Genomic DNA, 21,834 nt, shown 5'->3' on the forward strand with positions numbered 1-21,834 from the left:
GTTTCTACAAATAGGTAAAAAAAAAAAAAACCCTTCTCTGTGACTTCTCCATATCAAGGTTTGAGTGACTTATTTTCTGTTGTGGAAAAACCTGACCAAAAGCAAACAATGATTGCTAGAAAATAAGTTTCTGAAATTCTGCCAAGATCACTCTCTCTGTTTACGTCCAGCGCAGCCGTTTATCGGCATTAATTACCACATTAGCGGGCGAACGCGCCTTTGTTAGGAGCAGCCATAATCTGCAGAAAAACTCTCACCTTCGTTCCCCCGACTGCTGTATGAAAACACAACACTCTGTTTGGATCGAAACACTGATTAATTATCCAAGAGGCAAAAGAACGGAAGTGTGCGTTTGGGGAGCGAGCTACAAATCCCTGATTTGTATATTAATGGGGATTTAAAGATGAAACGAGACAACCTGGTTGGAGGCTGGAGGCTGTTCAGACCGACCCAGGAGGGCCACACCGCCTACTTTATCAAAGATGCAAAAAATTGAAACAAAAACACAATTTATTTATTTTTTGATTATTCATTTGTCTGACTTTATTTCTCTTTTACCTTTTCCAGGAGACCTTTAGGTTTTACGCAGAGAAGTTGCGAAAGAAAGCCACCGTCAAGGAGTAGAGTCATGACCGTCTCCCCGTACCGCCGTACCAATCCCACCGTTTAGTTCTTTTTTTTCTTTTTTATAAGTTGTTGAAACAAAACTGTGGAAAAATGCGTTGTAACTGTTTTAGCCGCTGTCCGCTGTAATGACTATAAGGTTCATTAAAATGTTGAATGTACAGAAGTATTTATGCTAATAAATGACGAGGGGTGAATTGAGTCTGTTCTGGAATGGGTTTTTTTATTTGATCATGTTTGTTGTTTTTCGTCCAGCTCAGTGGAAAACACTGAAGATTTTTACACATTTTTGTTTATTTAACTCACAAACTGAAGTTGAGGTCACAAAACTTGCAAAACATTTTTAAAATATGATCTGCCGTAAATATAAAGATTTGTATCTAAGAATATACACTTGGTAAAATAAACTTAGAGCATTTTCTGAGTAAATATATTTCTATAGTTGCAGCTAGCATGAAATTCTCAGCATGCGTCTGTGACAAAGAAATGAAACTATTTCCCTCCATAAATTATATTTAAAAAAATTTAATGGAATAACTGGAGAAAAATATGAAACGTGTTGTGAGAGTGAAGAAAATTATTTATCCAAGAGAGAAGAACTTGTGGAAATCTTCATGAAGATCTGGACTCATGCCGACCGTGTTCTCACTCACCACAAGACTCCACTGCTGAAGGAAACGCCATTTTGATGCTCCTTTAAGTTTCCTAAACTGTTAAGCAAGAATTTGAAAATACTGTGAGAATATAGTTTGGTCAGATTAGACCAAAAATTAATTAATGATGGATGTTGGTACTTTTTCCGTACTCAAGAGCTTAGAGTCTTTTACGTTCTTTTATTATTAGACACATTTTTTTGTTTTCTATAAACACAGCTGACATGTTCCATCTTCGTCTGATGTGTTACTAGGTGTCAGAAACGGCTGATTTTGACACATCACCCAGTAACACCTCAGCTTTTGTCCGACATCAGAGACGCAAATTAAAGTCCCTGTCGATTCTAAATTCATTATTTAACTGAAGTGGCTGATCCGTTTTAGCTCAAACTAACAAAAAGTTGGCGCCGTTTTGGGACGCTGTCTGCTGCAAGGGATCACAGGATACTCAGGAAATTCCTTACAAATTCATAAATTATCTTGTATATTGTTGTTTTTATTATTCTCAGAGTTTCTAAAATTTTGGAAAACGTGTCCTGCTATCGATGATCTTTCTTCACCTCTCCTTGCCGGACTACCTTAAGTTTCCTCACACTCTCACCCCTCTTCTCTGCTCGGTATTCTTTGCTCCGCCCTCACATGTTTTAGTTTCGTGTCATATAAGTTGTTGGCGCTATCAAAGGGCAAGCGTTAGATAACACGACCTGCTGTTTCCAAAGAAGATCTGGGGCTGCTTGAGGTCATTAAGAGTAAATAAAATTTAAAAAAAAATGTTATCTAATGTCAGCCAGGACATCTTTTAAGAGGATAGATGATGCAGATGTTTCCCCACACAAATATACACACACTTCAATTGAGCAATTTGATTTAATTCTTAATTTGGACTCAAACTGCAGTTGTTGGTTTAACATTCAACTTTTTAGCCTTTGCACCAGTGCAAAAGTGTACACCTTACATAACTACACAAAACGTACAAGTTTTTAGTGTGACTGAGAAAATCTGCACTAGACTAGTTTTTACTGCTCTACATACCGACACACATTGTTACAGTAAGCTTAAACATCGCCCATAAACAAAAAAAAACAACAACAAATAAAGCTGTTTTAGAAAATGGAACAAGCAAAAGCTGCAGATGGGACATCTGCCAAGGTAGCGCTCCAAGAGGGAAGGAAAAGCAAAAAATAAATCTGGATGTTGTTGCGGTACTCTGCTGCCATCCAGCAGCACACAGTGGTACAGAAACAACTCATTTATCTCGCAGCAAGAAGCAAAAGCAAGCTACTCAAATAACTGTACAGAATTACATTCAAGATTTCAATCACTGTTCTGAAAATTTCAAAGCAGAACGTTTTCCTCTCAACTTTAGCACCCAGACATGAAAAACAACACCATAACCCTGAATGTTCTGTTGAACCAGTCGAACGTCCGTCTACTTTCACAAAAAAAAGAAAAAAATCCTATGTGGAGTAAATGAAATAAAATAAAAGTGTGCGGACATGTGAGGTCTTTGTTTTCACCAGTCCTGGCTGGACTTCTGCTTGATGAATTTCAGGCAGACGTAGTAGAGCACCATGAAGCCGAAGCACACGGCCACCAGCACCAGGTAGCAGGAGAACAGGGGGTACTGGTTCAGTTTAATGGCCTCCACCACCTGCAGGACAAACACACACTTATTCTAACCCTTCAAAGCTCGTCATCTGCTAATTAAGAGGCTTTAATTGTAAATGTAGCGGTGGGCGCTTATCGTATTGTTTGTCATTTATCGTTATCATGACAAATTTTGATTTATCGTGACAAACCTGAATTTTTGATTTTCTGAGTTTTCTCCTCTGCTCAATAAAAGTATAAATAAATATTAATTAATTTGTAAATATGATTAAATGCAGTTACTGTGAGCAGCTTAGTGACTCAGATCACTCCTTTATGCGACTGGTGTCCTAAAGAAGCGTTTTACAATAGGAGTGTTTTTAAAGAGCAGTATTTGTGGGGCGTCGAATGCTGCGTCGTGCCATACAGCTACCTAAAAGAAAAGTAATAAATAGAAGTAATAAATAGTTCTTATTGTCACTTCTATTGCTATTTCAATATTTCCACAAAATACCGTGTTAAAACTTTAAGTTGTATCGGCCAGCCCTGTGAGTCTGAGTCATACGGAGCCCTCTAAGGGACATGGGGAATTTTTTTTCTTTTGCGTTACCTCGCAAAACTTTTGCGTTACCTCGCAATACTTTTGCGTTCCCTCGCAAAAGGTTTTGCGTTCCCTCGCAAAACTTTTTGCGTTACCTCGCAAAACTTCCGCGCAATACATTTTACATTCCCTCCCTTGCACTGAGAAAGCGGTTCATAATCAACGAAACAGGTAAATAATCTTAATTCACCATAAATACTGTATATTTAGCAATATTTATATATTTTTAGCTTCACTTATGACAACTATGTCAAATATGAATCGTGTCTGTTGGAAGAAAAGGTAGTTCAGACATCTGTTTGCTTGCTTAAAGAAAAGAGAGACGAGGCGGGGGATGCAATGTTAATTTCTTTAACGATGATATCTAAATTATTTCGTTGACGACCAATTTTTAAATGACAATAACTAGACTACACAACTTAATCAGGCTAAAGTTTACTTCATTCCGCTACGTCAGTAGTTTAGCGGTGTCACTGTTATATATAGAACGTAAGGGGATTTATGGCAGGGCTAGGACTGACACCATCTTTTAAAAGACAGAATCGTTCTTTATTTGGCAGTTAAATGATGCTGAAACATAATTATCAAAGCCTGCAAAACTTTTGTGGCGGGACCTGCTACGGACTGCTGATGCCTTCAGGCGCTGATGTCACGGTTGCCTAGACAACAACTGATAAATTGCACATTAATGGCATATATGATTACAGCCATCTGGGAAATATGATACGAGATACAATCACAAGGAAGACTAATGTGTATATATATACACACCGATGTCTTTTCGGAAACGACACGATATATATATATATATATATATATATATATATATATATATATATATATACAATATATATATATCAGTGCTTCTTCAGAAGAGGGACAAAACATGTCCTCTGGATAAAGCACAGAATTTCAATAAAATATAGACAAAATATAATTTCTTCAAATATTAAAACTAACCTGGGCAATATCAGCACAGCAATATATATTTTCATGGTGTTTGCTGAATACTTTTTATTTTGAACTATGTAGTAGGTGTCTGTAAAAGCCCTTGACCTGGAGTGAAACTCAGTACATTATAATAGTCTAAAACAATTAAAGGAATACTAAAATAATATATTATGACAATTAAGCATAAGTATCAAAATAAATAATTATAATACTATCAATAAATTGAATTAAAAATCATTTTATATATTTTTCAACTCAATTGAAATAGTGTTCAAAGTTTTTGTCAGCACCATCAGACATGAAAAGAAATGTAAAAAAAATCTGGCATTATTTAGGGGCACCAGACAGTCTGAGGACCCCGTGACCACTTTCTGTTTCTTCCTTTACTACAGTGTTTCTCAATTCCAGTCCCCAGCCCCCCCTGCCCTGCATGTTTTAGGTGTCTCCCTTCTGCCAAACACCTTGTATTGAATCTAAGGGTGATTAACAGGCTTCTGCAGCACTTGATGGTCATGCAATCATTTGGATCAGCTGTTCTGGAATAGAGACACATCTAAAACATACAGAGCAGGACTGAGGACTGGAATTGAGAGGAACTGCTTTACTAGAATGGCGGGGCAGCGCTGGTGCGCTTATTGTATTTTTTTAGTTGTTTCTTTCTGTTGTAGATTCTGTCTTTTTCTCTATCTCTTTTAGCCTCGTTTAACTGCATACACGCACACGCTCCAGCTTACATAATTTATGGTGCCCCACAGAAAAGTGACATTGAAATACTTATGAGTTTAAAGTCTTGTAGTTTTATTAATTGTGTACATTATGAATTTTTAAAGCTTTGTTTTGAAAATATGTATTTATGGACTTGTTCTACATTTTCCAAATTATTGTATATAGGCATGGAGGAGGAGCTTGAAGCCTTCCTTCGATCAAGGCATGTTACGGAAGAAGACATAAATCAGATGAAAGCGGATAAGGTGATTACACATTCTGTTAAAGTTTATAGTAAGACTACAACTTGTTTAATTATTAGTCTAGATCAGGGGTCTCAAACTCCAGTCCTCGAGGGCCGCTGTCCTGCAACTTTTAGATGGATCTCTACTTTCACACACCTGAGTCAAATAATGAGGTCATTAGCAGGACTCTGGAGAACCTGACTGCACTTAGGAGGTGATTCAGCTATTTCAATGAAGTGTGTTGGACCAGGGAGACATCTAAGAGTTGCAGGACACCGAGGACCAGGATTGCCCACCCCTGCAATACAGCATGATGCAAAACATAACACAATCATATATGATGCAATATAAAAGTACTGCACAGTATTTACTTAAAAGTTTTACTGTATTACGTATAAAATTACTTATTGTAATCTGTAAATTGTCATATCTAATTGCAGATTGACAGAGGCGTCATTTGTGTCATGAAAGATGAAGAATTTGCCAGATATGTCCCTTCATATGGCGACCGCTTGGCTGTTGTGTCATTTTGTCGACAGAGGGAAGCAAATTTTGACAAGGAAGGCATTTTAAATAGAATTAGACAAACGATTGAGACAAGGCGGATGACAAGGAAAAGACATGTTGAAGTACCCCAGCAAACAACCGTGAGAAATTCTGGCTTGATGGCAAGACCTAAAAACAACAATGCAGTAAAATCCAAACGCAGATTGGAAGTGGGATGGCTGCACTTTCAAAGTGGGGATTTTCATCAAGTTAGGTCCAAATTTGGAGGTGGAACCAGACATCTTGCACTTGAGAAAAACACCACTGTGTCAGAAGTCATGACCATTGCAAAAGACTTGTTTTTTCCTGGTGGATTATCATCAAAGGGATCCATTATGGACTTTACACTTAGCATGTGCGACTTCAAAAGACAAACTGTATCTCTGGACAGTACTCTTGCAGGACTGTATGAAGAATTTAAACTTAAAATGTTACGGCTTTATCTGTGCACCAAGGACGTGGAACATTCCTCAGATTCATCCGAGGACCAAAAAGACGTCTTTGAACAGGTAATATCTGTTTAAGCAAAACCGTTAAAAGGTGCCAGTCAATTCAAATGGCATTTTTAGTTTGGTATTTAAACAAAATAAGAAAATGTTTCAACTCCTAATCAACTTCTACATATTTATAGGTTCTCAGCCATCCAGTACATGGAAAACACCCACCCCCCCAAAAAACAAAGTTACTTTAAACTTTTATTTAAGTTATAATTGAAATAACACATAACTTGTACTAAGAGCCACTGCAATAAATCAATATTTATTAGGAATTTTATTAAGTGAAGTTAGACATTAAAACTTATTTTTAGTCAGAGCCTTACGTTTTTATAAAGGTGTACCAGAGACAAGATTTGTGACTTTGAACAAAACTCTTATCTAAACATTCGAATCTTACTTTGACTTCTATGGATCTCACAACGTTTTTTACTCAGAAACACTTTTGATATGCATTGCTACTTGTAATTTTTGGCCCTGCAGCTTGAACACAATAAACAATTTTTACACCACATTTTATGTTGCATTTCACTGTAACATAAACATCCTCTTAAGGAATTTCCCGGTTTATGGTTAAGTGATGAAATGGAACTTCCTCCCTTGCTTAACTGTATTGTTTGGCTACCCGATTGTTTCACCTGCTCATTGATGAAATGCTGTAATTGATTGAGTTGTAAAGTAACTGTTAAAAAAAACAAATGACCACTTTTAGCAAACATCAAGATTACAGGAATTCAAAGAGTATATATTTGGATGTAGTATTATTTGACATCACAATCTTATGGATGTCTATGTATGATTTTTTTTCTTTTTTTTACAGCCTCACAATGTTGGAAGACTTACTCAACACTCAACTTCTGCCCCTTCTGCTGAGCCATTAACTTCAATGAAGTCTTTGCAAGGCTATATGCCAGGAGAAGCAGGGCACTCAAGCCAGTACCTTATCACAGATGATGAAGCATCGCTGAGTCCACAACCCAAATCTTTACCAGATGGAACTGAAGGTCATTATCCTGTGTACATCATTGATGACGATGGGAAACTTTTATATCCTGCCTTACATTCAACACCTAGTCCCTCAAACCAGGAAACGGAGTATTTCTATAGAGTTGATAATATGGAAAACCCTGTGGTAATGCAAGAAAACGAAACAGTGATGGCCAACTTCAACAGCATTAATGGTCTGGATGAGACAGATGATTCTGGAGTAGTTCAAATAGGGTCAAGGTCAGAAGATGGTGATGGTGAGCTTGCTTCTACTCTTCCCATGATAGACAGTCATCTTGAGATAGAAGCTGGAAACTTGTCAGAAGTAAGTGTTTTGTGTTAAGGTTTTATTTGCTTCTGTATATGATTTGGTTGCTTTAATAAAAATAAGATTACACCTATGTAATGTCATGAAGTTCCTAAATTAGTTTTATAAGGCTTTTCAATTTGTATTTTGACAGTCTTCCATAAAATTTGGAGTTCTTTGTATAATGAAACAAAAGATTTTGTTTCATTAGACAATATATACATTATATATATATATATATATATATATATATATATATATATATCCTATTTTTTTCAAACTCTTGGTTATATTATGAAGAATATAGGACAACTAAAATGTACATTCATGTTATGTTCCAGGCTCCACAAACGGCTGTATTACACATGATCCCTTCAACAGAAAATGATGCATTACCGTCTTCTACTGGAGGTGTAGTACATCCCAAAGACCCAAGGTATGCATATATCCGGCGTGCCATGGTCATAGATGACCTTCTTAATTTGTTCATGGACAAAAGTATAATGGAATCGGAATTAAACATGGAATTTAATAATGAAATGGCTGTGGACAACAGTGGAGTGTCAAGAGATGTGTATACAGCTTTCTGGGAGCAGTTCTTGGAGCTCTGTGAAGGGGAGGAGGAGAGGGTGCCAAAACTCAGACCAGACTTTTCGAAAGAGAGGTGGTATGCACTAGGCCGAATTTGGGCTAAAGGACTCATTGATCATGGCATATTTCCAGTCAGGTTGTCCAAGGCATTCATAGTTGCCTCTGTACTTGGTCTTCAAGCAGTAGAAGATGAAGTTTTGATGTCCTCCTTTTCTATGTATTTGTCGGAGAGCGAGCGAAGTACCACAGAGAAGGCTCTCAATGGTGTACTGGAAGAGGATGAGGAGGACAATTTGTTGGATCTGTTTTCACAGATGGGGGCTCACAGCATTCCATGTCAGGAAAATATCAAGCAAGCAATACAAGTCATGGCTCATAAAGTCATATTACAAGAACCAAAGTATATCATAGATTGCTTTAATGAAATTTTCAAAGACATTGCATTAAATCTGTCTCATCCAGCTGATGTCCTTCATTTATATGAGTCCAAAAAAGCAACAAACAAAAAAGTTGTTAACATGCTGCAAACAGAGTCTTTGTCCCTGTCACAGAAAGAGCAGACAACATTCACTTACTTGCAAAGGTACATTAGGAATGCAGATCAGCGCAAACTAGAGAAATTCTTGCGATTTTGCACAGGGTCCTCCGTTTTATGCACCGAAGAAATTAAGGTGACATTTAATGCTGAAACAGGTTTTGGGAGAAGACCTGTTGCACACACATGTGGAGCAATCATTGATGTGCCTTATACTTACAGTTCCTACCCGGAATTTAGAACAGAGTTTGACAGTATCTTGGGAAGCAATTTCATGTTGATGGATATTATTTAAGCTTTTAAAGGTAGTTGACATCTTTGCTAAAATAAACACTATTATTCTGTATTATATATCATGTTCATGATGCTGTGTGATTGTTAGTGGTATTGTATTTTCAATGCTTAAAAGCTGTGCAGTGTCAAAAGGTTTGTTAGCATGAAAAACCAAAGGGTAAACAATTTCCAATTTTGTATAATTTCCAGAATTGTCATAACCGCCTGTTGCGATTAGACCAGTAGTTAGTTTTCACATATGTTTTAATCAAGTTCTGACACTCAGATTCAATTTTTAGATGTTTTAATAGTCCAGGTGTTTACAGAAAAATGGTTGCAATAAAACCAAATTCAGAGTTTGACTAATTCATCAAAATACATTCATTTTTACCCTTTCTTTTCCGTTGCACAATGTTGACAACATAAGATGTTAACACTGGTTTAAAAGATGTGTTGCTTTTAAAAAGTTCTAAAGCGATCCAATGGTAAAGGGTGTGTTCAAGAATTAAACTAAAGAGCAAACAATTCCCAGTTTTCTTGTAATGTTGACAATTTTATGTAATAGTTCCTGCTAATATTTGAGCAGTACGGTTGCTGTATTTTTGTCTTTATCCGAGTAGGTTTAGAAATTCAGAATGTTTATTTAGATGGTTGAATAATGCAATGAAGTAAAGAGAACAACACTTAAAATACAACAAAATTCAGAGGGTTTGTAACATCCACCAACTTCGATTTTCTGGTGATCGTTGTGGTGTTTTTTTGGTTTTGTTTGTTGCTGTATTGGAAATGTTTCAAAAATGTTTCAAGTTATTCTTAAAAATGAAGTAATATTTGTAACATTTGTCTTGCAATGATTATATTTTTGATACATGTTTGGATTTCCTGTCAATGTTCACAATAAATGTTTACACAATTATGCAATTTGTTTCCAGTGCTTTATGTAAATGATGAATTGTATTTTCAGGACTTTCTTAGTCATTTGATTTAGCCACAGCTGTGAAAAGTAATTTAACTGTGTGCGTGTTGACTTCTGCATTTTGAAAAATTAAATCCAATCAGGACTTCTTAAATGGAGAGGAACATTTATTTTTCTGCTTCAATTTATTACATTAGAAAGGCAACAAAAAAAACAACTGTCAGATGATTTTCAAGTTTAACAGTTAGAATGCATGTTAATGTCTGATAATAGAAAACAACCAGATTACTTTCATACATTTGGAACCCTACTAACATAGCAGGCTCTTTCCAGTCAATACTCACAGTAATGCTCTAATGGCATCTCTCAGTAACATGTACAGTTTCACAGAATCATATGGATCTGATGGTGTCATCAGGCCATACTCTGCCATTAAAACATTGCAAATGTCATACACAGCTGAATCACATGGTATGGTCTGCCGAAAGGTGCATGCACCTGCACACAGTTGAATATGTTCAACTTGAACAGGAGTGAGGAAGTCTGTAGTACTGTACAATTCAGGTAGAGCATACATCACATTGGGCCGACCGCTGGGAACTTGCAAGTTTTTGGATGGCCTGATGTGGTGTGTGTTCCACACTTGTGCTGTGTCATCCAGCTCATCCTGTAACAGATAAAAAAGAAAGATTTAGTACACTTTTGTTAACCTCAGTTGGAAAAAAGGATTAGGCATAGTCATTGTCCTTAATAGTTGGTCCTTATTTATTTGGTGTATTTTTTGTTAATGTAGCAATGAAGTATCAAAAAGGAAGTATATTGCATTTCAGAGGTTAATTTGATTGTAATTAGAGCGATTTCTTAAGTAAGTTGATTTATGGTGTAGGATCACAATCTCTCAATGAGACACGCTACCCTGTCCGCAAAGCTTTGTGCAGGACTTGGACCAGGAGAAGAGAGGTGAAATGTGCTAGCTACTAATTAGAAATTATAGAATAATATATTCTTGCATTCGTTGCTCCTTTTTACTGATTTTTTTAATATCCTCTTTGTGTGTTCTGTTTTATTTCATAATTGCTAAATAACGTTTATTTACGTAATTTCAGACTTGCTGTTTAAAACTGTCATTCATACAGGTACAGGTGTTATAGAAATACATTTTTTGTGACACTTGTTAGACGAATTGATTGTAAAAATGACTTTGGTATCTTATAATTTGACTTTTGATACAGTTAGAAACTTGATGCCTATTTAAACGCCTACTATTGAGTTAAAAATAGTCCACTTTTGATTTTGGTTTAAAAAATAGCCAATTAATTTGAATGTATCTTAATTATAATAGAGGTTTAAGTGCAGCTGTCAAAATGATCCCTTGTTGCTGTTTGTAAGTGCGGCAAGCTCTCACTAGTATAGCCCCTTAAAGTTCTTTTGTACGTGACACATTTCTTCTACAAAAAAAAAGAGGTCTTGAATCCGACGGTCATCTTTAAGTCTTTACTGAACTTAAAAGGAAATAAAAATAACAAACGGATTCAAAACAAATAGAAAGTGACGGTCAAAAGACTGTGTTACTCTCAAGGTGCCAGACTTCTACAATGAGCAACTTTCATCTTTCATAAACCATAATTGGTTAATTAGTCAATAACCAATCAAAAGGCACCACGTCATAAGCTTAAGCACAATACAATTACAGATGCTTATCTTTTTCAAATAGAGTAAAAAATTTAACTCACGTAAACACAAAATAACATTTTGTATTAAGCTCCAAAAATGTATATATGGCTCCTACACTGTTATAGTGTAAAATCTCACGGTTCTAGCTGCTCTTTCATGTTATGACATTAAGGTATAAAAAGTAACCTGTGCATTTTCAGCACCACAGATTTGTGAACAGCGACCACAAAAGAACAACTAGAGAACAGCTTTCTTTCATATCATAATTTACCACAGATAAACTCCGAGACATCTACTCCTCTTTGTAGAAAAAGATAACTTTCGTTTGTCTGTGTGCGCTTGTCGTGCATTATTTCCTTTTTCAGTAGAAAGTTGATGTGATAAAAGTATGCACCTAGGTGACAAAATTGAGCGTGCGCCTGACATTCAAGTTTTGTACGAACACAACACTAGCCAGTGAATGCCACAAATAACCTGTGGCACCTCGTCCAGATGCTGATTTTAATGTTCACGCTGTTCAGACTTCCTTCCCTACGTCATATCTTATCCATCATATAAATATTAAATTTGATTCAATTAACTCACCTGTATGAGTCCCATACAGCAAAACTGTAGAATGCTTTTGTCCAGAAATCCCCCATCAAAGAATCCATTGTCTCTGATGTCAGCAAACAAGGACAGCCAGAACTCCATACACTCCGTACGCAGAAAGCGCCACCAATATTCAATCCTTTGATTTGCAGTGCTTGCTCCTTCGAGGTAACTTTCCAGAGGGTCGTTGGGCTGAGTGGGAATGAGGTATCTCTGGAAGTCTCTGACATAAACATTTTCTGTACCTAGATCCCCTCTAACAACTCTCGGACACCCTCCCAAACGCTTTACTGCTTCCGTGTAATATCCTCCTATCAACTTGGGATCACTATTTGTGGTGTATGCATTGAGCCAGATAATCTTTCGTGAAAATCCATCTATGCTTCCGTTAATACAAAAGCCAAATGGCTTCAGTTTATCATAAGAGTCAATGTGCCAAATGAAGTTCGGACCCTTTGAGAAGTAGTTTCTTCTTTGAAGACGTCTGGCTTGCCTTGAGGACACTCCGGCTGGATCTAATTCTCTCATGATCAGACGGACATCCTCCTTTCTTACACGAAGTCCATGTTGCCTGCATTTAGCATACATCCACCGATATCCGTGAAGCTGTCCAGAGGACTGAAGTTCTCTCCTGACGAATTCCACCAGACTTGCCAAGTCAGCATAATAGTTGCGACGAGTGTGTCCCCTTGCACTAAGTATTCTTTTTAAATGTCGCACACTGATGTGACACCCGTGCTTTTTGGCAAGCAGAGACTGAATATCCTTATATTGAAGGCCAATTTCAAAATAAAAATCCACAAAACTCACACATGAGTGTACTGTCTGCTCCATTGTCGTCTGGTTCCGGGCATAACAGGTTTCTCGGCATAACACCGGAACGCTGCCTCAAACGTTTTGCGAGGTAACGCAAAAGTTTTGCGAGGGAACGCAAAAGTATTGCGAGGGAACGCAAAAGTATTGCGAGGGAACGCAAAAGGTTTTGCGAGGGAACGCAAAAGGTTTTGCGAGGGAACGCAAAAGTATTGCGAGGGAACGCAAAAGGTTTTGCGAGGGAACGCAAAAGTATTGCGAGGGAACGCAAAAGTATTGCGAGGGAACGCAAAAGTTTTGCGAGGGAACGCAAAAGTATTGCGAGGGAACGCAAAAGGTTTTGCGAGGGAACGCAAAAGGTTTTGCGAGGGAACGCAAAAGGTTTTGCGAGGGAACGCAAAAGTATTGCGAGGGAACGCAAAAGTATTGCGAGGGAACGCAAAAGGTTTTGCGAGGGAACGCAAAAGGTTTTGCGAGGGAACGCAAAAGTTTTGCGAGGTAACGCAAAAGTTTTGCGAGGTAACGCAAAAGTATTGCGAGGTAACGCAAAAGTTTTGCGAGGTAACGCAAAAGAAAAAAAATTCCCCATGTCCCCTAGAGGGCTCCGTAGAGTCAGCAGTTTTGCTCCAAAGCTGTACATTCAAATTCAAAAATACTTTATTGATCCCAAAGGGAAATAAAAGGTTGTTGTAACTCATATGAATTCAAATTTGTCAAAGATTTATTGTAGACAGCGATGGTTGTTGGCAGGAAATATCTCCTGTAGCGGTCTGTATTACAGTGAACATGAAAAAGCCTCTGACTGAAGACATTGTTTTCCCAAGACAGTCTCATGAAAAGCATGGTGGGGGTTGTCCATAATTTTCTTGACTGTCAGAAGAGCCCTTCTTTGCGTCGTCATCTTCAGCGCACAGTTTGAATGCGGCGGCGTTCCTACTCACATGTATGCCGTCAATGTTGATGGTGAAGTTCCCTATGGTGACCGGGTACTTATTGCCCCTGAACTGCACCTGCAGCATCCCATCGAAGCCCCAACGCATGAACGAGGCGTACGAGAGCCACGAGGCCACTGGCAAGAAGAAACAAACGTCATCACACATATTTTGGCGATGATGAAATGGAAGCATTTCATCACGTCAACATCCCGACGTGCCGACGACGACGATTCTGTCGCCTCCTCCTCACCCAGCCACATGTTCTCCAGGCTGATGACGAAGCCTCCAGTCAGGTAGAAGACGGTGAACAAGGCGTTGCCCATGAAGGCGGACGTCTGCAGGGTGGGCAACGCGGCGGCCACAAACAGAGCCATGGCTCGGCTGCCGTAGACCATCAGCCACACCAGCAGAAAGAAGAGCAGGAAGCGGTCCGGAGCCTGGTTAAGACCCGCTAACCAGTAGATGGGCAAACCGTAGACCAGGGTGAACACACAGTGCTCTGGCAGCTCCCCCAGCACCTGGAGGACACCAGATGGTCTGTTCAGTAAATACATACAACACTCTGAAAGGTAGGGGATAATATATATATATATATATATATATATATATATATATATATATATATATATATATATATATATATAAATGGATCCTGGCTCACATACAGTAGCTCTCATTTCACATTCCAGCACTGAAACGGCATGAAGCGATCATGGAGCAACAGTGACCCCTACAGGAGAGAGAGGGCATCTCTTCACGACTGCGTGAGGTTTACCTTGGCAAAGAAGTACGAGGTCACGGAGTACATGCCGTCCTCCAGCTCGTGGTACAGCATGGCCCGCTCCGTGTGACCTGCAGGGAACGTCACTCAGTCAGGCTACAGGTCAGAGTTCAAGTTTTTTTTTTTTTTTTCCTTCGTTTTAAACTAGATTTAGATATGAATTTATCCCACACATGCTGTGTTCAAATAAACACCACGATGTGGAGAGAAGATTATGCAAGAAATGCATACATGCAGCTTGTCTATTAACCATTTAACTGCTATAATTGGTATGTTGCTTATGTCTCCTGCTGAAGACACAAGCAAATGTGTCGTTTTTTAAAATTCATTATAAGTTGTGTGTTTTGTTCATGTTTTATTTTTGTTTACTATTCTTCAGTTTTCTTTTGTGTTCTGGCCGATTAGTGAGATGAGATGGCGGGTCTGGTTGCCCTGCAGTGTCACTGCGTGAGTGATTAGATGTGAACAAAAGTGGAAGCAAATTTATTTATTTTTTTACCATGGTTAAATTACACCAGGAGCTACAAAGGGAGAAGATTTCCACCAAGTCTTTCCAAAACTAAATAAGTTTTAAACTGCCCTCCTAGCTTTTCTATTCCTGTCACTGCAAAAATTGTAAAGTAATAGTTTGAGAAATAAAGGCGGTCTTGGATAAGTTTTAATAAGTGACGAGTCTTTTGAAAAATGTATTCATTTTATCTTTAAAAATTCTTGTCAAAACGTGGTAATGGTTACTTTAAGCAATTCAAAAATCAATATTATTGTTTTACTTGATTTCTGAGCTTTAAGAAAATATTTTTAATAGAAAACATGTTGCTTATATTGGAAAGATGCCTCTCTGCATTGTTTGTCTAAAAAAGTAAATTTGCTAAACATTGAATAAAAGTTTTCAGTTCTGTGAAATAATAATAATCACATTATTGATTAATTGCATCACATGTATCTACTTTATTACATCAGAAAATTTACATAAATTAAACATTGACCCCAGAATTTAATAATTAGCTCATCATATTAAGTTTTCATTTGTCATTGCTGGAAAAAAAAAAAAAAGCTAATTTAAAATCACAAAGTTGTTTTCAACAATATTTAACGCAAAGATTTCTTTAGTCAGATTTCTGGGTAGATTGTGAAGAAAAATTAAGGAATGCTACTGAAAGTAAAAGCAATAAACATTCTCTCTTTATTAAAGTGAAAGTTTTCCTCATAGCATTTTGTGCTTTAAAACACCAAAATGAAACCGTTTAAACCGCTTCCCGTTGCTTTTAGCGCATCATTTGAGAAGTAAAATGTGACTTTACGTTTGCGTGAGGGATCCACATGCTTACATTTAGCTATGACGTCCAGCACCACAGCGAACGGCGTGAGGGCCCCGATCATGTAGACGAGGGCCACGGTGTCCTGGATGTTCAGCCGCTCCTCCCCGGCCCCGTAGTACAAACATCCGACCAGCAGGGACATGAGCAGGGCCTCAAAGCCTCGGACCAACAGGGACACCAGGTCTCTGAAGTCGTTGTACATGTGGCGCCTGAGGGAGAGCGGCGGTTAGTGTCTCGCCGTTCCCCTTCTCGCCCCTCCCGGGGATTCTGGGATGCGTCGCCTCACCTGATGAGGGTGGTGAACTGCTGCAGCTCACCGGGCAGCTCGTTACGATCTCTGGAAATATTAACGACTTCTTCTCTGTTTCTGCTCGGCTGCTGAGCGCTGCAGAGGACATCAAGGCAGGAGGGTTATGTTGTAAAGACATCCACGACAATCCTTTAAAGCCTTAAAACACGTCCGGGGAGCACGGTTTCTGATAGGGGCAAAGTGGGCAGACGCCCAGGGCGGCTTCTCCTGTAGGGCGCCATCAGCTGCCACACTGATATACAATTTAGCAGTTGAAGCTGTACCTAATTGAAAGGTATGAAAAGTAATTCTTTTACAAAGCACAGGACTTTTTATAACGGTTGTGCAAATGAATTTGTGTTGAAGTACAGCAGCATAAACTGTCTTCTTTAAAAATACATTAGATGTTATTTGACAGTTGAGCAGTGAAATTTGTCTTGATCAAAATGTCAAAATGCAACTGTAGTACAAATAATGATGTAAAGGTTTGACTAACTACGCAATTCATTTTACTTGTATTTATTTTATACCGTATTTATTGTTTGTATTTGTATTGTGTACTTTTAACTGCATTGTACTGCATACGGTGTGTTTATGCATTGCTATGTGTGTCTAAAGTATTATTCTTGTTTCTCTCACATTTTTGGAAATGAAATATTGAAGTAAATTTGGAGTGTCTCCATGGTTATCTACATGATGTCATGGTGGCGCATGTAGGCCCAGGGTACCAATCAAGCTAGGACCAGCCCTGCCAAAGAGAACTGTTAAAGTTTCCAACCACAAAGCTGGTTCTGACCCGAAACACAGGGGAGGACAAATAAAAAAATAATAAATGCAGAATGACCCAGACTTTGTTCTGTTAAGTTACATGTTTTCCTTCGGCCCTACGTTTCCCAAATAAGAGCGTGCCTACCTCTTTATGTACGCTGCACTGGTTTCAGCTGGTTTCCACATGTGGTCGTTGCTGTCTTGAACCTTTTCCTTGAACTGCTCAGACAAAAGCCTGGACCGCTCCAAACACTCGGCCTCGCGCTCAGGACTGCGCCGGTCGATGCTGATCAGATCAACTGGATCAAAAACAGACCCTTTTTAGTAACAAATATAATGCTTCAAAAGCCATTCTTTGGAAATATTTCCACTACATTTCTGATTACAAGTTACGCTAAAAAAAGGCCAATAAGTGAAGTTTTGACGCTAAAGACTAACCATAGAAGTCGGAGGGATTGCAGTACCGGGGGCAGGGGTGCCCAAGAGCGGTGAAGTAAGGAACCATGTCGCGGGCCGCACCGAAGTAAACAGCCGAGCCAGAAGAAAGCAGGACGACGAGGTCAAAGAGCTGGAAGATGTCTGACCGAGGCTGGTGGACCGACAGCAGGATCAGGCGGTTCCCCTTGGCGAGGCGGGACAGGGTTATGACCAGGTTGTGGGCTGTGAAGCTGTCCAGACCTGAGGTGGGCTCATCCAGGATTAAAATACCTGAACAAAAAAAGAAATGTGATCAGTGTCTGTAAAAAGTGACGCCACTCTGTTGATTTGTGTCCCTTTTTTCCTGGGTTTCAGGAAGGGTCTTAACGAGGCAGTAGCTCAGGGCTAAAAGCTTTGGGGGCGCTAATATATATATATATATTTTTTTTTTTCATGAATGGATGTTTCCTTTTTTTAAGCTTCCATAGAAAAATTCTAAGATCGCATCACTCTGCAGTGACCGTTAGTGTAGACAACAAATGTACATTTATTTGATTATGACAAGGTCTTAGCCTCGCCCCTAACCTGAACCTTGACCCTTAAGGGAACCCTCAGGAACCTTTAAGTCTACACTCCCCACCTCCTGCGTCATCACCTGCAGGTCTAACAACAACAACAAATCTTCACACGTCGTCAGTAAGTAATTACAAATTTAACAAGTCTGTTAAATTTGACACTTGAAAATGAAGTAAATTGACATTTACTTCATTTACTTTTAATAAACTGACTTTTTCAAGCCTTCCTTCACACTGAAGCACGTTCAACATGCTGATCTAATAAGGCAAAAACAGTTTAAAAAGTGAAACAGAGTAAAAACATATGAAGTCAAAACATGGCAGCACTTTCACCAGTTTGCAAAAGGCTGAATTTATCACAACAGATTTAATATGCATAGACTGTGAAAAAACTCTTATTGCTGCAGTAACTTATATCTGAAATATTGAATGTAGCTCTTGAAACTAAAATTTTATTTTAGAAAATAAAAGATATACGCTGGTCTATTAACATCAGTTTGAATCCTTGGAAAGTGTTTCCATATTACACCCGTAGAAGTTTCTTGGTAAAGTCACAGCCTGTGAACCCTCTGTAAACATGCAGAAAAATAAATGTGGGCTGAAACAATGTCTACTTCAGCAAAATTTTATAATAATTTTAAAAAAGAGACCTTTTTGTGCTTTAAATAAATGCTAAACAGAAAATCGGAGGGTTTAATAAGATGTTAAAGGTTTGATTCCTCTCACCAGGGTTCCAGAGAAGCTGAACAGCTATACTGACTCTTCTTCTCTCTCCTCCAGAAACCCCCCTCACGTAGTCGTTCCCCACCCTGGTGTGCGCACACTGCCGCAGCCGCAGCTCTGCAATGACATCATCCACCTGCAGCAGCAGCAGCAGCAGGAGTCACAGTTTCCTCATTAAACATGGCCGCCTTCTCTGTTAGTGACCTCACGTGACGATGCGAAGCGGCCCGGCTCACCCTCTGGTCCCTCTGGGCCTGAGAGAAGTGGGAGGGGAGTCTCAGCTTGGCCACGAAGCAGAGGGTCTCCCGCACGGTGAGGTGAGGGAGGAGCCGGTCGTCCTGGCGAACGTGAGCGATGCTCTTCTTCACCAGCTGCGGCGTGTTGGGCTTCCCGTTGATCAGGACGTGACCGCAGGTCATTCTGCCGCCCTCGTCCCGACAAGTTATGATGTCCAGCAGGGAGGTCTTCCCACAGCCTTGGGAGTGTGTAAAATACGGCACAGTTAGAGCACAGACAGGAAATATGCTGCTCAAAAGCTTCAACTGGGGTTAAGCTAGATAAAAAGTTGTTGCCGAAGTATCTTCGGCTTTTGATTGAAAATCAATATTTTCAATCAAAATATTGATTTTTTCTTTTTTTTTCATCTTACAAGAAACCTTACTGTGTTTTTTTTGGATTTTATGTGACAGGCCAACAGACGGCAGCTCATAACTGTAAAGTGAAAGAAAAAGGAGCGGTGGCTTTCTACTTTTTTACTGTTAAAAATCTGAAAGGTATGGCATGGATTTGCACTCAGCTACCGTGATTCAATACTTTTTAGAACCACCTTTGCTACAATTAATCCTATCAATTATTTTGGGTTCGTCCCTACTTGATAAGCACATCTAGAAACTGAACAACATGCTAGATACAATATTTTCTTTTCTGTTGTTTTTTTCCCAATTAAAGTCTAAAACTTGACATTTTCCCTGTTCAGGCTCAGTCAGATTGCACAGAAAGTGTTTCTGAACATCAGATTTAAGATTCTCAAACGGATTTATATCTGAACTCTAACTGGGCAACGAAAACTCTGCACCATTCCTTCCATTTCTATCGTTTTTCTTCCAGGATTGCCCCATATTTAACTCCAATCGAAAAAAAAAAACCAAAACCATGTCTAATTTATACTCCATTTCATAATTATGAAGTACTTTGTGCTGGTCTATCATAAAATCTCAATAAAACACACTGGCGGGTACAAAACCTGAGATGTGAATACTTATGCATGGCACTGTTAAGTACAAAAAAAAGATGTTTTTGTAAAGTGATTGACTAATATAAGTTAAACAAATTATATTTATTTTTAGCAAGCCTACCCATAGGAAAATAGCAATAAATCACATTAAAGATTACATGGACTGATGGCTTTTTTTTTTATTTTTTATGTTTTCTTTGTTTATTCAGTAACTTTAGAAATGCAGTACAGGATAACTCCAGGTGCAGAAATTTTAGTTCAAACAAGATCATTAATAATCTGTTAGAAGCCACTGTTACACTCCATAGTGCCTCAGGCTTGCAGCGCTGGTAGAAAGGTGATTTCAAATCCCAGCGTGTTGCCGTCTCACCTGAGCTGCCGATGACCGCCAGCATCTGACCGCTGCGGACTCGCAGGCTCAGGTTGTTGATGGCCGTCTGCTTGTTCCCTTTCACCTCCCACGGCAATTTGAACTCGGACAATTTCTCATACCAGGGAATCTGAGCCGATGTGTCCACCTGGACAAAAAAAACCCCAAAACAAAACAAAAACAAAGATTTAGACATGTTCAAGAGCCTAGACGACATGCGTCAATAAAAAGGTGAAAACCGTTTAAGAAGTGAACCTCATAGTGCAAGTTGCTGACTTCCAGCTCATTGCCCTCTCCGCTGTAGGTGAAGTAGAGACTGCTGTCCTCGTCAGACGAGAACAACTCTGTGTCTTTGTGCTGTCACAAAGCAGGCAACTCGCATTAACCATCAGATGTACAGATATAGATATATATGTAGATACATTTTTTAATGTTCCATTACTCATGTAACTACTAAAAGACAGTTTTTAAATCTGTCGCTAGTGTGTAAAGAAGCAGATGCAACTCTTTAAATTTCATTTTCCCTAGTTTTCCTTTGTTCATTTCTGCTAAATTTCAATCGTCTAAATAGATTCCTATTTCACCTTCTCAATGTTTCTCAACTTATGCATGCAAAGACAGGCTGCTGTTGTTTCATTAAAATCTGACAGTCGTCTAGACTCGGTCTGTTGTGTGTTTCAGCTTGAGTACACATTTTCTGTGTACTTTTCGCATGCATCTGTTTGTATCTTTGTGTAAATAGTTGCTAAAGACCTGCTGTGGGCCAGAAGTCAACTTACAAATACTTTGGCCGTTTTTATCAAGTGTTTAATAGTAAATAGACTACTGCAAAGTTCTGAACAATATGTGACCGAAGCTCATTGCACTCAACCAGAGCTTCAACCCAGAGGACTCAAGTAGATTGTTGATTATAGTGTTAATAACTCATACGAAATAACCCTGAAGGTGCTCTTTTAAAAAAAAAAACAAAAAAAAAAAACGCTTTTGATCAATAGTTAGAAGGAAACCAAACCGAATAAGATTGGGAAATAAATCAACATCAAATTTGGGATTAAATTGAATTTTAGGAATAGAGATTGGATTTTTCTGTCCTGACTGACCTGTGAAAAGCTGTTTATGTGTCTGATGCTGGTTTCTGTGTCCATGATGAAGCAAGCTTAGCTTTTTTTTGTTTGTTTGTTTGTTTTCCTGTTAGACTCCAGTCCGGCTGAAGATCTCCTCTGAAAGCTCCTTCTTTTTCAAGCCATCCAAGTTCATGTCGTGTCAGTGCTTCGGCCGCCGTGTCCCGCAACTTATTGCTGTCGTGAAAGCAGCCTCATAATGTGAGGTC

General features: G+C 38.7%; 3 protein-coding genes across 4 annotated transcripts in view; 1 reads left to right on the forward strand and 2 right to left on the reverse strand.

Moving 5' to 3' along the window:
- lrpprc (leucine-rich pentatricopeptide repeat containing) overlaps window positions 1–825 on the forward strand; it is a 71,338-nt gene extending 70,513 nt beyond the window's left edge. Inside the window, exon 38 of the mRNA XM_028007357.1 lies at window positions 568–825. Coding sequence (XP_027863158.1) covers window positions 568–624 — 57 coding nt within the window. The 3' untranslated portion in view covers window positions 625–825. The remainder of the gene's footprint in view (window positions 1–567) is intronic.
- Window positions 671–21,743, reverse strand: abcg8 (ATP-binding cassette, sub-family G (WHITE), member 8). Of its 2 annotated transcripts, XM_028007358.1 has the most exons (13): window positions 21,605–21,743; window positions 20,760–20,861; window positions 20,505–20,652; window positions 19,137–19,375; window positions 18,904–19,036; window positions 17,624–17,893; window positions 17,331–17,484; window positions 16,415–16,513; window positions 16,138–16,337; window positions 14,804–14,880; window positions 14,279–14,546; window positions 14,035–14,162; window positions 671–2,928 (listed from the first exon to the last, which is right to left on the reverse strand). In XM_028007358.1, the coding sequence occupies exons 1-13, from the start codon at window positions 21,647–21,649 to the stop codon at window positions 2,791–2,793; spliced, it is 2,001 nt and encodes a 666-aa protein (XP_027863159.1). In that variant the 5' UTR covers window positions 21,650–21,743; the 3' UTR covers window positions 671–2,790. The 2 variants fall into 2 exon arrangements, with proteins under 2 accessions (XP_027863159.1, XP_027863160.1); XM_028007359.1 differs by lacking the exon at window positions 20,760–20,861 and having other exon boundaries at window positions 21,605–21,734.
- LOC114138226 (uncharacterized) lies at window positions 9,617–13,179 on the reverse strand. Its single transcript, XM_028007361.1, has 2 exons — window positions 12,275–13,179; window positions 9,617–10,682 (listed from the first exon to the last, which is right to left on the reverse strand). Exons 1-2 carry the CDS (start codon window positions 13,112–13,114, stop codon window positions 10,356–10,358), a joined length of 1,167 nt encoding a protein of 388 aa, XP_027863162.1. The 5' UTR covers window positions 13,115–13,179; the 3' UTR covers window positions 9,617–10,355.
- Window positions 21,744–21,834: the final 91 nt, after the last annotated feature.

This window comes from Xiphophorus couchianus, chromosome 22 (genome assembly GCF_001444195.1).
Source record: "Xiphophorus couchianus chromosome 22, X_couchianus-1.0, whole genome shotgun sequence".
Taxonomy (NCBI): Eukaryota; Metazoa; Chordata; class Actinopteri; order Cyprinodontiformes; family Poeciliidae; genus Xiphophorus; species Xiphophorus couchianus.

What these genes read in the sequence shown, in the direction of transcription:
- LOC114138226 (XM_028007361.1), bottom strand. Translation starts at nt 13,114, where the DNA reads ATGGAGCAGACAGTACACTCATGTGTGAGTTTTGTGGATTTTTATTTT. An exon ending in GCTGTATGGGACTCATACAG is followed by an intron (nt 10,683 to 12,274) that starts GTGAGTTAATTG and finishes TATCTGTTACAG; the next exon opens with GATGAGCTGGATGACACAGC.
- abcg8 (XM_028007358.1), bottom strand. Translation starts at nt 21,649, where the DNA reads ATGGACACAGAAACCAGCATCAGACACATAAACAGCTTTTCACAG. An exon ending in ACATAAACAGCTTTTCACAG is followed by an intron (nt 20,862 to 21,604) that starts GTCAGTCAGGAC and finishes GCTTTGTGACAG; the next exon opens with CACAAAGACACAGAGTTGTT. An exon ending in CCTGGAGAACATGTGGCTGG is followed by an intron (nt 14,163 to 14,278) that starts GTGAGGAGGAGG and finishes TCTTCTTGCCAG; the next exon opens with TGGCCTCGTGGCTCTCGTAC.